Here is a 16792-nt window from a genome sequence, read left to right as displayed (position 1 = left end):
GACAATCAGGTGTTCCTGAACCCAGGTTCATGCTAGCAATTTAAATAAATGTGCTCAGTTAACTTGCGAAGGTCCAGGCAGTTTTAAGACTAAGCTGTCTGCTATAATGTCACAGGCAGAGCTCCTACGGTGACTTTCTTAGGATACACTAGAGTCATAGAAGCCTGGGACCTATGAAGCTGAGAAGATTGCTGTATGGACAAAATGTTTGGATCACTCAGCTTCTGTGCAGCCGTTAACTTACCTTATGTACGGGTATCCAGAAGTAGGGCTTTCCTGAGTAATTAGTTCCTAAGAGTGGAGCCCTCGTGAGTGGCATCAGTGCCCTTGTTAGAGCCAGTAGACCTCACTTGCCTCTCCTACCATATGAAGATGGCTCGTAGATAGAGCTTTTAATAAAAGCACATGTGAATGGCTATAGGCTTATGGAAAGGTACCTTTAAGATACACCCTAGCACATGGCTCAGTGCTTTCTGTAGAAGTATCCTGTGCTTGGATCCCCAGCGTCATGTAGAAAGCTAGGCATGGTGGCATGCTTCTGTAATATTAGCACTGAAAATTCAGAAATAGGGAGATTCCAGGGTCTCAGTGCCCAGCCAGTGTAGTCAAGTGATGAGCTCTAGGTTCCGTAAGAGCCCTGCGCAGAAGAGAAGGTGAGGCACAGTAGAGGAAGACAGCCGACATTGACCTCTGGCCTTCATACACACTTGCAGAAGTGTGCACACGTGCACACACACCTTCACACATATTAAAAGATGTGGTGTCACGTACTAGATGACAAACCTCTTGGGGACTCAATGTCAAGAACGGTTCAACAGGGCAAACTGACCTCAGGGATCATCTAGGTCTTCTATTCTATAACTTTTCATTTTTTCTTTAAAAAAGGACATTTTATGTTTTCATAATCACAGGTGGAATAGAATTGAATGCAAAACAGCAGTTTAGCAATGTTTATTGCTTTGCTTTAATTTTCTCAGGTTTTAACCCCATTTAGATCATCACAATTTTTCTCTGAACAATGGAGATGTTAGGTTAATGTCCCCCCTTGTTGTGATGCTGGGGATCTAACCCAAGCCTTCACACACACACACACACACACACACACACACACACACACACTGTACAATGGCCTACTGAGCTTCAGCTCCAGACTCCACTAATATCTATCTGAACCTTGATAATAGAGGCACATTTTAGGGCATCATGGCAGGGAGGTTATGGAATAAGAAAAACAAGGGAAGTCTAGCAACATTCTCATCAAATGTTCTAATATGTACAAAATCCGTATCTTGTGTATTTTCCCCACAGTTTATATTCTAAAAGCTAATGTTACCTTTTCTTTGTGGAAGTAAAACTTCTGAGAGAGGAAAACAAACACAGAGAGAGAGAGAGACTCCTTTATAAGGTCTAAGACAGCCTTCTCCTGGGGAGCATTCCAAGCCTAGTCAGTTCCCTTCCCAAATTCCCAACAGCCTGTGGCCCCCGACTTTGCCACAGCAAGTCTGTTCATCTTTTTTTACTTTCTCTGCCTTGAATTTCTCCCATTCTTCCTGATAAATTATCATGATTGTTGAATGAAGCATCTCCTCACTCTTACCCTAATCAATTCAGAATTATTTATTTATAATAATTTTTCTAGTTATTACACATGTAGATAAATAAGCTTCCATGGAGCAACATTCTGTAAAATGCTACTTAACCTCTCTTATCCACTCTGAGTTCAAAAATCTTACCTTTTTATACAGTGAAGCAGAGTTGACTGATTGGGTTCATGAAAATGCCAAAAGGATTTGCTGGATTGAATGAAGTTCACTGTGAAATATGGATCATTATCTATCATACATTAGCTTAGTCATGGTATATTATGATCTATGGAATCAGACCAGAGTTAAATGCTTTTACCAGTTGCTAGATTCAGGGTCATAGTCAAGTCACTGAATTTCTAGAAAGTTCAAATATAAAGTGGAAATGATTAGAAATCACCCCAAACCCTAGTACAAAGGTTTTTATTTAGTAGGTGTTATTGAACAGTGTAAGACAAAGTTCATTAAGCTGGGGTGCAGCAGTGAACAAGTCTAAGAGGCATGAGCCATCACGGTATCCCTAAAACTCTTGCTATGTGTTAGTTGGTTAAATACATAAAAATCAACAAGCAAAGAACGAATAGGGCAATTTTGAAAAATGAAAAGAGATACCTGATAAAATACTTGCATATTATAACATGATGCTATCAGTCTTGTGGTTTAGTCTTCCCTATCAATCTTGAAAATGCTGTCAGCTGGCTTTCCTGACTATCTATCTTGGTTATGACTTTGGTCTTTTCTGTGTGGTCACACAGGTACCTCTTATAGCGGTGCATTCTCTACCCAAATACGTCAGTTGTGACTCTGAATCCTCTACAGTACACAAAGAAGGCCTGTTCCCCAAGTCCAGCAAAACCCTCTTTTGTGGGGCTGGAGTACTCACTGCTTTTGTAGGGGACTGAGGTCCCAGGAGAACTTACATGGATTTTCTCTCTTAACGTCAAAGTAAGGGGCTCAAGGAACATCATGAGAGCAGGGGCCCAGAGAATGTAAGAGCCAGAGGTGGGGGGGGGGGCGTGCTGTGAAATGCCATCCCCCAGACATGAAGTGGCTGTGGAACCCGTGAACTCAGCAGCAGCTGTGGTTACCTGCACAAGGTCTGCGTAATAACAAGCCAGTTAAAAATACCAGTGTGGAGTGGGAGATGTTCCCAAGGCTCCATCCCTGGCTGAGGCGCCATTGACAGCTGCTGGGGGAGGCAGAATCACTTTTCGTTAGGGGGGGCGGCCACAGGGAGGCTGCCCAGGCCAGTGGATGACTGCACAGCCATTCACATATGGGCTGCATTCTTTAGTTATAACTAAACAAAAGAGGGCTTGGAGCTGAAAGGCAAATACACTGGGGAGTGGGCTAAGGGAAAGTGACGACAGGGAGTGGAGGTGGATATGATTAAGATGAGTTGTATCCATGTATGAAATTTTCAATGAATAAATTTTAAAAAAGAGAAAATGGAGGTCATAGCATCAAAAATGTAGCACAGCAATTTCACAACTGGATGGCTCTTAATTTTGACTCAGGATTGCCTGCCATAAAGTCTTTCTCTTCCTTCAGCAATTTTGGAATACTTAGTGCTAAATTTATTGTAAAAAGCCTGAAAATATGAAGAAGAGGTAAAACTAAGTGAAAATCTAGGGATTTCCCTTCAAGGTAAACATTTGTTTTAGGGACAAACTATTATCGTGAAACTTGAAGAGTTCCATAGTTCTTCCCTCTGTGTACTCAAACAGACCATCTCCTCAGTTCTTGACAGTACATCAACGCCTGACCATACCTTAGTCAATATCTCTTGACTGAGTCATCAGATTGAAGTATTTTATTGGCTTGTTTCCCAGATATGATGATGAACTTCAAATGCCAGTTTGATTAGTATATAAAGGATGTGCATGTAACCAATAACAACATTTCTGGGTGTGTCTGTGAGTAATTTTGGAAGAGATTAGCATTAGGATCAGTAGACTGTGTGGAAGGGCATATGCCAATCCACTGAACAGAACAAAAAATTAAAAGTATGACGGAGACTAAAAGGCACTTCTCTTTCAGGATGGGAACATTTATAAAAACTATTATCCTAAGTGGAAGGAATTGGAAATGCACAGACTGTGGATCAGTGGCGAGTGGGGGCGAAAACAATGTTTCCTCAAAGCAATCTACAGCTCAATTAATATGTGCAATCCTTGGACTTCACAATTTCCATTTTCCAAAATGTATCCTATGATAATGAAAATGTGGTACATATACACCATGGAATACTGTTCAGGGACATCTGTTAAGGGAAGTGAAATCATGGATTTTGCAGGTAAATGGAGAGACCATGAAATAATCATATTGAGTGAGGTAACGCAGACCCAGAAAGGCAAGCATCCACGTTTTCTCTTGCTGGGGGCTCCTGCCTCCAAATCTGCAGATATGAGTACGTAGCCTGGAGTAATGACAAAAACTAGGAGAGTAAAACAGGATCGTTGCCAGGATAGGGGTGTTGGGGAGCAATAGAGGGGGATAGTAGTGTACCAGTGATCTGATCCGGGAAAGGGGGGCTCTTCAGGTGGGGGAGGAAAGCAAACACAGAAGAAGGAGGGAAGGGGGTAAAGGAACAGTAGGACACAAGTGATCTGAGGGGATTTGGGGAAGGGGCACTTAGGGACCTGGGAAGAGGGAAGTGGGTGAAGTAACAGTAAGGATGTCTGAAAAAGCTGTAAGGAATCATGCCATTAACTATTTGCCTAAAACTAATTCTAATACCTGTAATTCTGTATATAAATATGCACTTATAGTTTGGGGGGTGTTTTTGTTTTTGGTTTATTGTTGGTGTTGTTTTGTTTTTTGTTTGTTTTTAGAGACAGGGTTTCTCTGTATAACAACCCTAGCTGTCCTGGAACTCAACTTGTAAACCAGCATGGCCATGAGCTCACAGAGATCCGTATTTACAGTTTTAACAAACTTTTCTCGTCTGGGATGACAATGCTCCCTCCAAGAACCAAAGACCTCCTAACCAGACATGAGAAGCCTTCTTTAGGGTTGTTGGCCAGTGATGTCCAAGAGACTCCCCCCAAATTACAGCCTATTGCTCCTGCCCCTGGTTGCTGAAGAGACCATGCACTGCAGAACAGGGCCCAGAGGTCCCCGAGCTGGAACTGTTCGGAAAGCCTCCTCTCCAAGGATTAGGTTTCATGGTACCAAAGGATGCCACTCAAGCTTCCAGAGGAGGGAAGCAACCAAGAGTCGAATCTAGCTGTAACACCTATGAAGCACAACACCCAGCATGGCACAGTAATCCTAGGGGGCATTAGTGGCATGCATACCTTGGTGGTAACCAATAGCTCTCTCATTGGATTCAAGACCTTCTCAAAAAGAGAGAAACCATGTCTGGGACAGGAAACCTGGCTTGCTACTCAGTGATAGGGAAGTCATAGATATTGCAGGAAAATCTACAACCACTAATTTACTAAACCGGCATAACCCTTAGGGACAATTTAAACATCTGTCCTTATACCGACAGATAGGTGTCGTGTTCACCCCTCCCTCATCAAGGAGACTTCTTGTAACAGACAGAGACCACTACAGGAAACCACAAACAATCAAAATGCAGAGTTGTGGAGCCCAGACCCAATGGATACATCTCCAATACACTCCCACACCTAAAGTTCAGGAAACATTGTAGAAGATGGGGAGGAAAGATTGTAAGAGCCAGGGAGTTTGCTATGAGGTTGTGCTTCCTAGTAATGTCAGAAATGACATCCATAAAATCTCACCAAAATCTCGTCCATAAAGTCAAAATGACTGTCCCAATAGGAGCTGGGACAGTAGGATAATAGACATGCCAAAGTGAAAGGAGAAAAGCCCATGAGGCCTCAGCCCTACCCTGGGACCTACAGGTAAATAAGGAATGCTAAAATTAGGAGAAATAGTCTTCTCCAAGGAAGAGCACACAATACCAAATGGTCAGCCCTGAAAACATGCGTACAAGTAGCATTATACAGACTGAGCAGGTTATATTTCAGCATATATATATATATATATATATATATATATATATATATATGTGTATAAATGTACATATATTCAATAACAACATTGTGGAAAGAGGCCCTAAGTTTGGAGGAAAGCAAGGAGTGTATGGGAGAGTCTGAAGTGAGGAAAGGGAAGGAAGACATATTGTAATTATGTAAGGTTTTTTTTGTTGGTGGTGGTGGTGGTGGTTTTTCGAGACAGGGTTTCTCTGTATAACTTTGCGCCTTTCCTGGAACTCACTTGGTAGCCCAGGCTGGCCTCAAATTCACAAAGATCTGCCTGCCTCTGCCTCCTGAGTGCTGGGATTAAAGGCATGCGCCACCACCACCCGGCTACGTAAGTTTTTTTTAAATGTATCTTATGAAGAGAACTGGACCAAATGAGACAAAAAATAAAAACAAATAGATTCTAGTGCAATTTTATTTGACACAATTTTGAAACTGTCAATAAGCTAAATGGCAGAGCATTGGCAATCTATTTTATAGACATGAAGTAGTGTATCATACAGTCATTAAAATGCTGCGTAGTAGTACCTGACAACCTCTTTGGTCTCAAGATCCTTTCAGAATCTTGAAAATTACTGAGGACTCCAGGAAGTTTTTGTGTATTGTAGGTATCATGGCCCATTCTAGTGGGATTATTTTCCTTCCAAGGACCCTGCATAGGGGACATGGCTGACTGACATCATCTGGCCTCCAGCCATGGTACCTTCGGATACACTGCAAAGACATCCTGTCCCTGGGCTGCTCCAGGCAGCGACTGGATTCGCTGGGGAACTCAAAAAAAGTAGAAAATGAATCCCTTCTCACTGAGGAGTAACTATTACTAACCTTTTGCAGAAGAATGCATTAATCTGGGACTAGTTTGATCATGCCAGGCATGACCACCGGTAGTGACACTATACTCTGAACAAAATATAATTTATATATTCACAAAATATATACATTTATTAGTGATAAACCTGAGCTGCCCTGCTATGTATGCTTATATATACATAGTTTTTACCTAATTTATTTTATATATAATACATTTTGAAAAATTTGACTTTTTCTCCTGATTCTGAGTGGTTGTTACTGTGGGGTTTGGGGAGTTTTGTTGTTGCTGTCTGCTTCCATTCACTCAGGTTTGACCCAAGTAAGAAGAGGACAGAGCCCAAGCTGACCTGTAACTTGTGGCAATTCTCCTGCCTCAGCTTCCAGAGTTCTGGGATTATAGGGCTGCATAATCATGCCTGGCTACTCCCTCTCTTTTTAAAATCTCACCAGATGCTTTGTCTCCTTTTATTCATATTTTCAAAAAACAAAAACATCTAGGAAATTTAAAGCACTCTTAAAATGATGCATGAGTCAAAGAAGTCGTGCCAGTGATTAGAAAACACGAGGAAGAGAATAATGCAAACAAATAACCCCTGGCATACCTGTGAGATGCAGCTGTGGAGAGCCTAAGAGATGCTATCACTCAAAATTAGCAAGTCAGGCCTCTGATTCAAGAAAGAGGAGAAAATGAGTCAACCCAGAGTGAGTAGAACAGACACACTCAGCAAAAAGTACCCAAAATTGGTTCTTTCAGAGTGTGTATTATTAAATAAGCAAACCTATGGCCTGAGTGAAAAAATGGAACGAGCAGAGATCAGACATGAAATATGTAATAATCCTTTGGGCAAAATGGGTCGCTTCCAAAACACGTTGTAACTTACTAAGAGGACATGGTAAAGTGAAGAGGCCTCTATTAAGGACATTGACACTGAAAGAGGAGTTTTAAATATAGACACAGAACAGTTGGTAGCCCTCGCAGTAACTCAAGCACGTTCCTCTTGGGACAGGAAAGCCAGTGCCCTCTTGCACAGCAGTGGGCTGGACAAGTGCCAGATCCCGTGTCCCCACCCTGCCAAGGGGCCTGGATGTCAGGGGCACAATTTATATGACTCAGAGGAAGTACAGTTGCTTTACAACAGGTCAACCCTTCAGATCAATATGTGTACTTAGGGCACTAACTTAGAAAGTCATAAAAACGGAATGTGGCCTTTCCCACTCAACCAGTGGCTGGGAGCACTGCGGCTTTTAACCCGTTTTTGAAACAATAAACTCTAGTAGTTGTAACAAAGTTGCTTCCAGGAGATATAAAGTGTCTCTTTCACCTAATCTGGGACCTACAGAAGTCTGACAGTTAAAACAACCATGCAGGGCTTGCAAAGGACAGGGCAAGTGACGAACCAAGAACCAGAGGTGCTCTCAAAACGAAAGCGATGACAGTTTTAAGTGTGCAACACTAATTTATCTGGAAAAACACGCGCGCTTTCCAGATCCAACTCTCAGGAGCTCTTCCAGCCCCCTGGCGGGCATAGTTCCGCCTCCTTGCCTGGCCTCAGGCCACCGCCCTCTGGGTACCTGGCTGTGTCCCCGGAGCACCTTGCAGCCGCCCCAGAGCCCCAAGGCGACCCACCTCTTCGGCGTCCTGGCCCAGTGGGATGCCCAGGCTCTGCAGCCCCTGCTGCAGCTCTCCGATGTCCACCACGCCGTCTCCATTGCGGTCCAGCGCCCGGAAGAGCGTCTCGTAGCGCGTGGGCGGTTCCGCGTCCTGGCAGGCTGCGGTGGGCAGCACGAAGGCCCGCAGCCAGCGCAGCATGGTCCCGGGGAAGTGACTGCGGGCTGCGAGCTGGCCCGGCGCGATCCGGATGGTGAGGCCTGGCTGGGTGGGGCGGCAGCGGCAGAGCCTCTGGAACGTCGTCGGGGGGCGAGGCTTCTGGCTCACAGGAACCTAGCTGGGCGCAGGGTGTGGCCGCCCAGCTGCTGCTCGGGGCGGAGCTGGCCCAGGCCTGGGTTGGCTGCTGGGACGGGCTGGGCCAGATTCCCGCCCTCCCGGAACGTGCAGGCAGGCGGGATGGGGTGCTCGGACGCGGGAAGGGTTTCTGCTCTGTCTGAAGCCCCTCGAGCAAAGCTTTGCCTCCAGCTCGTTAAAGCTTGGTGTGCAGAAGTGTTTTAAAGGGCAGGTTGCTCAACCTCAAAGGCCCATTGGAGAAGTGCTGTTTATGTTCGCCAGAAGGATGGTAGTGGGTAACTGGGATGGCGAGTCCATTGTGGGAAGGTCTATCAGATCAAAAAGAGCAGAGAGGCCTTTTTCAGAGAACAGCATCGGTCACCCAGGAGGCCGTAGAGAAAGGAGGGGAGATAGAGAAAAGAGGGTCCCTTCCCACAGCACACAGAGAAACCTTAGCTCCTTCCGCTCAAGACAAGTGTGATTCTGAGGTTCGGCACACAGTTCAGATGAGACACAGTTTCGAGGATAACGGGAGAAGCATTCATCTACAGAGAGAAGGTCCGAGCCCTGATCCTCAGCTGCGTAATTCCAAGGACGGGATGTAGCTTCCCTGAATAGCCTCTCATCGGTAAAATGAGAATATGAACAGCTGCCTCGCCATCAAGTAGGATGCCCCTTGACTGGAATATTCTCCGTTCAGTCGCTCTACTCAGTAGAAACTGTGGTTATATCCTGTTGTCTTTGGGTATTTAAAATGAAAACTAAAACCACCTGTTTCTTCAAAAGCCAGGGTCTAAGTTCTTGAATTTACCTCCTTCCCTACCATTCCGTTTAAAACGTAGTGTATGAATATTAAGTCTGTAGATAAGGGCTGCCTGCTGTTAATAAAAATCGTCCTGAAACCAGCTCCTGTACTTCAATTGTTTCCACACTGTAGTCTTGGGAAATAGCCCCTTCCGTGGGAAAAGCCCTTAGACATCATCTGTTCTTGTTACTTCTCCTTGAAAACGGCGTCAAAGGCCCTCTCGGGAGATCTGCTGCTCTTGAGAGAAGACCCTTGCAACCCAGGAACCACCGAAAGGTTCCTGAGTGGACAAACTCCTAAAGAGCCAGTAGTGCGTTCACAGGAGGAAACGCCTCTCCGCACTGAAAAGCAGTCGCTGCCAGGCAGCTCGCATGGTAGGACGTTCTGGAAAAGAACAGATCTGGAACTGCAAGAGTTACGAGTTATTTTTATTGTGGGGAGGGGTGATATCAAGAGCAAAGGGCGGCATGCTGATGAGGGTGGTGGGACTTCCCTAGATCTTGATTACGAAGGTGTTTACAGTGTGTGCTCATCAGAAACCTACATGGGTTTATTTTGTTCTGTGGTAAAGAGTCTCAGTAGAGCAGACTTTAAAAACCAGTCTTAAACAGGAACGAAATGGAATAAAGAATTCTTAAACAAGCACTGTGAAAATCAAATATAAGTTTGCGAAGTGGAGCCATTGGTCTGCAGAGCCAGCATTATGAAATGCTCGGAAACAAACTTCAGGTCTGTCTGCCCAGGCTTCCTGCATAGGAATCACACAGAAACAAGAGCGGTGAATGGTTTGGGAAGAAGAGATAAATGTGTGCCGCTAGGCAATGAGACATTGGGGAGATTCAGAAATTCGATCGGCTTTTTGTTTGTTGAATCTAATAAAAACGTAGGCCTATCTGCTAATCATCTGGGAATAAGTTTTACTGTTTTATGAATATATGTTCAATGGATTGAGAAACATCGTACATAACTGCTGTAGTTTGGATATGGATGTCCCCAGAAACACCCGTGTTGAGATCCCGGTCCTAAGCTTAGCGCTGTGGAGAGGGGGTGGAGCCTTTTGGAGGTGTGGCCTACTGTGAGGTCTTCCGGCCAGTGGGGGAGAACTGTACCATGGGGGCTGTAGACCCCCAGCCTCTGTTTCTTGCTACCCAGCCATGAGGTGAGGTTTTATTCCACCCCGCACTCCCAGCTGTTGTCATCTACACACATGCACGTGCGCGCGCGCGCGCGCACGCACATACACACACACACACACACACACTCCACCCTATCACCCCGTACCCCCAACCGCAAAGTGGCCTATAAGCAGTGGGGTCATGTGACCATGGACTGGCACTTCTGAAACCTTAAGCCCAGGAGAACCTTTCCCTACTTATAAACTATCTCCGCTGTTTGCTATGATGGTGAAGGATGGCTAATACAGATAACAGTCACAGCAAGTTTCTGCACGGGAGAAGAAAACATCTGTGGACTTCACACGTCTCCATGAGAGGTCTTCCTTTCCTGTGTCTGTTGGTAAGGCCCACGGGCCAGGGGCTCCCACAAAGGCCATACAGAAAACCCTGAACTCATATTTGTTTTACTTGACTCATTTCTGTGGTCAGGGAAAACGTCTAGCATTCAGCCTAATTCAGCACTTCTGCTTTAAAAGGCTTCTGGCCTCCTCCTGTCCTTCATTTCCATGGAAACAGCAGACTGCTTTGACCTCATCCATCTTGATCCTTGAAGACTTCAGCACCGACTTTGGATTTCTTGGGGTGGTAGCGGCTCTGCTTGAATAACCACTCTAGAGCCTCACAGTTTGAGCAGGTAAGCGTTTGCTCTTTTTACCAGCAGCTACTGATTGCCCTGATAAAGACAAAGCACCAGCCCTCCACGAGGACCCATTCTACCCGGCGTGTTTAACAGCTTCACTGTACAGCTATGATCATCGTAGGAAAGGGGGTCTTATCATGCAGCAAAATATGACCCTGGATGTCCTAGCAGCGCAGTGAGGAAATAACCATTTCAGGTTTAGGCTCCTTCATACCACATCAAAGCTACTTGGAAATTCTATCATACTCTCCAAGTCATTTAGGAGTCCGAATTCCAGGTTAAAAGGCGGATGAATTCTGTCTCTTGCCCAGACTATCTACCAACCCCTTCCCAAAATAAATGCAAATAATTCTCAGTTGTAAAAGCATGGCACTAAATTACTAACATCACCACCATTACTAAATCATGTGAATACTTCACATTTAAAAGTAATTGTAATTGTTTTAAATAATAGAGTTATAACTGGCTTTAAAATCGTGCCTCAGCATTTTGAAAATTATTTTAAAAGCTGTGTTAAAACTTCAGTGTTTCAATATTTATTCAAATTATGTCCTGAAAACTATACATTTAGTGTAAATAATGTGAATATTTTTAATAACAATAATCATAGGCAATGGATCGATCTTGTATATTTCCACTTTATAATAAAATACCGATAGTCTCTCTTCTTCCCTCTATGTCTCCTCTGTGCTTTCGTTACCCTCTTCTCTTCATCTCTGGTCATGCATGCTTCCTTCTTTCCCTCCCTCTTTCCTCCCCATCCCTTTTTCTTCTTTCCTATCTTCTTTACAAGTTAAGAGACGCCAGGCAAGTCTGAGGGATGCAAGCTGTGTGGTAGGCATTAAAGGTGGCTGAACAGGATGCCTGACTGGATTGAGTGAGTAGTTCCATACAGGAGAACAATCTGAATGTAATCACGAGGAAACGTCAGATAAACCAGAGTATTCTACAGTCTGTAACCTTTAGATCTGTAAAGATAATGAAAGTTGAGGAATGATTTAAACAATGTTCTTGGATGAAAAAGACCAGAAATAGCCGGGTGGTGGTGGTGGTGGTGGCGGTGGCGGCGGCGGCGGCGGCGGCGGCGGCGGTGGCGGTGGCGGCGGCACACGCCTTTAATCTCAGCACTCGGGAGGCAGAAGCAGGCAGATCTCTGTGAGTTCGAGGCCAGCCTGGTCTACAGAGTGAGTTCCAGGAAAGGCACAAAGCTACACAGAGAAACCCTGTCTCAAAAAACCAAAGAGAGAGAGAGAGAGAGAGAGAGAGAGAGAGAGAGAGAGAGAGAGAGAGAGAGAGAGAGAGAGAGAGAAGGAAGGAAGGAAGGAAGGAAGGAAGGAAGGAGAAAGAAAGAGAGAGAGAGAGAGAGAGAGAGAGAGAGAGAGAGAAAGAAAGAAAGAAAGAAAGAAAGAAAGAAAGAAAGAAAGAAAGAAAGAAAGAAAGAAAGAAAGAAAGAAAAAGACCATAAATAAAAGTTCAGCATGTGACCTGAAAGGCTATCATCTAGAGAACAGGTAAAATTTGGATGGAATCTGTGAATGAGTATACACGGGCTGCTTCTTTTCTATGTTGCATGGGCTTGCTAATTTTGCAAATTGGCTTTTGAAGTGAAAAAGCCAATTTTTAATATTCTTAAAAAAAAAACACATTCCTCTCCTCTAAGATGGGTTTACTTACAACAAATTTTCCTTCACAGGAGCAAACAAAGTAAAACCAGCTTGTTATGACCAGAACAAAGTACAACCCATAGTTTATGTAATACTTTCATGAGATCAGCAGTGTGATACAGTAAAAGCCATCCAGACAATGAGAGAAGGAAGAAACACTGGTCACTGATGTTCAGTTGGGTGGCCAGGAATGGGGTTAGAGCAGAGAACTTACCTCCCTGCATCTCCCCCATACCGTCTCCTGTGATGTTGCTGGCATCATAGAGAGGAGGTTGGGATTTGTCTAGGAAGCCAGCAGGAAGAGGTGAGTGACGGCAGAGCCTGTTCTATACACCCAGAGTCTATTAGGGAAAAGGAAATGGCACGTGGAGGGTGCATCATGTGACCCATCCTTGGCCTAATATCACAGGGTGGATTGAGTCAGCAGTGGTTCCACTAAGCCTCTGTATAATTTAACCTTCATGACTCTTCTATCAGCCATGAAAGATAAACTTTCCAAATACATTTCTTCATTTTTATGTTGGAAATATTCCACACAGGCATTGAAGGCAAGGCTTGATGTGCAGAATGGATGTGCAATAATTGAGGTTTTCTTACCCACCTGTGGAATATCTTCTACTGGAAAAGCAACACACAGGTTCCAGACTTGCCCGGTATAAAAAACTCTCTTTACGACACAAAGCTTGGCTGCTTTCTCCTCGCAGACATAGAAACAGCACCCAGTGTATGAGGAAGACTCTGTAGACGTGGTGCACTGCAACCATGATCACTGTCCTTATTCAGAGACATACTCAGTTTTCTTTACTATCTATCTCTCATTCCCGCCTCCCTACTTTCCAGAGGGAGAGAAAGTTCAAAGCAAATAAAGTTCAAAGGGTTACTGGGAGTAGTCAAGAACGCTCAAGCCAGGAACAATAACAGAAGTGACCACAGGCTGGAGGGAAGTGAAACTCTTAGCTAGAGCTTTACTACAGTACAGGACAGTGATACACATTGAGCTATTGAAAGCAAAGATCCTAGGAAGCTTTGTTGCTTTAGAAGGTAAATTAATAACACAATAAGCTACAATGCAATACAGGATTAGGGGTGAGGAGAGCTGGAAAGATATCTCAGTCAGTAAAATGTTTGCCTTAGAAGCATGAGGACCTGAGTTCAATCCCCTGGCACCCACATTAAAATAATAATAATAATAATAATAATAATAATAATAATAATAATGGCAGTGCATACCCACAATCCCAGTGCTGTAAAGGCAAAAACGGGCTTGCTACCCAGACAATCTTGCCTCAATAGGCAAGCTCCAGGTTCATGAGAGACCCTGCCTCAAAAAATAAGGTGGAGGGCCCTGGAAAGGGCTCAGCAAGTAAAGATACCTATTGTTAATCCTGATGATCTGAGTTTGATCCTTGGGACCCACAGGGTGAGAAGAAGGAACTGACCCTCAGTAAGTGACCTCTGGCCTCCACACACATGCCTTGCACACACACATACACACACACACACACACACACACACACACACACACACACACAATCTAATAAAAATTTAAATAAAGTGGGGAGTGATTAAAGAAGACACCTAATGTCAACCTCTGGCCTCCACATGCACACCTACACATGTGAACACATGCAAAAACAAAACACACAAAAGGTGAGATAAAACTACAATAACATTAATTATTTTATATAAACTACTTCCCTGAATCATATTAGAGTTAGGTACTATTGCAATAATTACCAACGGTCTAAAAAGAAAGGGCTATAATTATGGTTGGAAAAAGACAGGTAACAAAAGGTGGTATAATAACCCTTGCCCTCCACCCAATATACAACAAGTGTAAACAGATGTTCCTTCCCCTGGGTGCGGCTCATTCAACTAGTAAGTCTTCACTGAATGCCTGCTGTGTGCCACCCAAAGACCTCCCCGGGGGAGAGACAGCAATGAAGAAACTAGCTGAAGGCCCTGTGTTTATGGAGCTAGTCCAGGAAGGCAGAACACAGGAGTCCAACACTGTAAGAAATTTGGGTCAGGGGCTGGAGATACGGTTTCGCAGTTAAGAGCATGATTTGCTCTCCCAGAGGACTTGGGTTTGGTACCCAGCACCCACATGACAGCTCACAACCATTTGTAACTCCAGGGGTCACCTTTCCCTCCCAAGCCACTGGCAGCCACCATTCCACCTGCCTCTGAGTCTAATCAATCTTGGTACCTCATATAAGAGAACATACAGTGTTTACACTTCGTAACTAAGTTTATCTCACTTAGTATAATATCCTCCAGGGTCATCCATATTGTAATATGTACCAAGATTTCTTCTAAAAGAGAAAGAACATTCCATTATATGCATGAACCACAGTTTATTGACCTGTAGATGGACTTCCAGGTTGCTTGGACATTTTGGTTATCGCAAGCAATGCTGATATGAGCATAGATGAGCAAGCGGCTCCTTGAGCCCCTGCTTTGAACTGTTTTTCAAATAGTATAATGTAGCTGGAGATTTCTCTAGTACTGCCAGGCCCACAGCCACTCAGACCCAAATAAACACACAGAGACTTATAAACTGTATGGCTGTGGCAGGCTTCTTGCTATCTATCTAGTTCTTATATCTTAAATTAACCCATTTCTATTAATCTATAAGTTGCCACATGGCTTGTGGCTCACCAGTACTTTACATCTTACTTCTCATGGCGGCAGTGTCCGGCAGCGTCTCCTGACTCAGAATTCTTTTCTCTCCTGTCCCGCCTAAACTATACTTCCTGCCTGGCTACTGGCCAATCAGTGTTTCATTTATCAATTAATCATAGCAACACATTCACGGCATACAAAGCTATATCCACATCAGCGTAAGCTGCTGGATGGCAGGATCATTCTCCTTTTTGGTGATGAGATCTCCTCAGGAACTGTTCTCCGAAGCAGTGGTACCATCCTCCATCAATAGTGCACAGGGCTCCAGTTTCTCCACATCCTCACCAGAACTCACTGTTTTCTAGGGTTTTCTCAATAATAGCCATCACAGTGGTGTAAAATGGGATTTCATTTAGGTTTGAATTTGCTTTTCCTGTGGTCAGCAATATCAAGGAACTTTTATTTGCTTATTTGTGTCATTTGTATATTTTCTTTGGGAAAATGTCGATCTAAGTCCTTTGCTCACTTTTTAACTGAGTTTATTGTTTAACGTGATCAAAGTTCATAGCATAATGTATGAAAATGACACAGTGAGACTATTCATTTTTGTACAATTGATATTTGCTAACAAGGTTAAAAAAATAATAATACAGAGCTAACCAACTATTAACAGAGTTCCGACAATAGACGTCTTATTTGAAAATGAAATATAAGGTCATAATAGCATTATCACTCAGTCAACTTTATGACCCCTGAAGCTCACACTCACAGCTCAAATAAAAGACAGTGACTCCAAAGAGGAACTCTGGAGACAGTGTGCTGTGAGTCACACACTTAGCTCTCCCCCCCTCTCCCTTCCTTCCTTCCTCCCTCCCTCCCTCCCCCCTTTCCCTTCCTCTCTGGCTCACTCCCTCTCTCCCTCCCTCCCAGGAGGAGACAGCTGCCCCACCTCCAGCTCCAGCAACTGGTTTCATTAGATTACCTGAGATGGTTGAAGTGAGTAGGACTTTTGAGGACACAAATGGGTCCTCAATAAGAAATGTTAGCCAATGTTTTCCCAGTGGAGTGAAAGAGAAGCCGCTTCCCTGGGCAAGTCATTCTCAGGGTTTGTGGAAACCATGTGCACAGGAATTCCCCCAGGCTAGGCAAGAAAGGCAGCTCTTGTCTACAGAGGTGTCTAGAAAGATAAACCGGTCTTGGGGTGGGGGTGGGGTGGGGGGATGGGATGTGCAGAAACGGAAGGGACATAGGACTAGCAAGGGAAGTGACAAAGCATGTCACCCAATCCATAACATTCTAGAAGGAATTATGGAATGGGTTTCCACTTTGCTGAAGAGATGAACTGTAGTGTCAAATTTAAATGAACTGACTTTTGCTTTACTGTATAAAACATGTTCATAACTTAAAAAGAGAATGCTAGCAAAAACTCTAGTGTAGCTTACCAAATGTTTTCTAATGTGATTGTAACAGGAAATGTAAAATAAGAACTCTGTGGATAATAAAGGATTTTAAATTATTAAAAACTCCACCAAAAC

The 16792-nt window shown here is 44.0% G+C and overlaps 1 protein-coding gene across 1 annotated transcript in view; it reads right to left on the bottom strand.

Moving 5' to 3' along the window:
• The window catches only part of LOC102918676 (mitochondrial adenyl nucleotide antiporter SLC25A24), a 42693-nt gene extending 34307 nt beyond the window's left edge, over window positions 1–8386 (bottom strand). Inside the window, exon 1 of the mRNA XM_006979447.4 lies at window positions 8034–8386. Coding sequence (XP_006979509.1) covers window positions 8034–8216 — 183 coding nt within the window. The 5' untranslated portion in view covers window positions 8217–8386. The remainder of the gene's footprint in view (window positions 1–8033) is intronic.
• Between the last annotated feature and the right edge of the window lie 8406 nt (window positions 8387–16792).

This window comes from Peromyscus maniculatus, chromosome 6, assembly GCF_049852395.1.
Source record: "Peromyscus maniculatus bairdii isolate BWxNUB_F1_BW_parent chromosome 6, HU_Pman_BW_mat_3.1, whole genome shotgun sequence".
In the NCBI taxonomy this organism is placed as follows: domain Eukaryota; kingdom Metazoa; phylum Chordata; class Mammalia; order Rodentia; family Cricetidae; genus Peromyscus; species Peromyscus maniculatus.
Note: the sequence above shows the minus strand (reverse complement) of the source record. Positions and strands in the feature narration are given on the sequence as shown.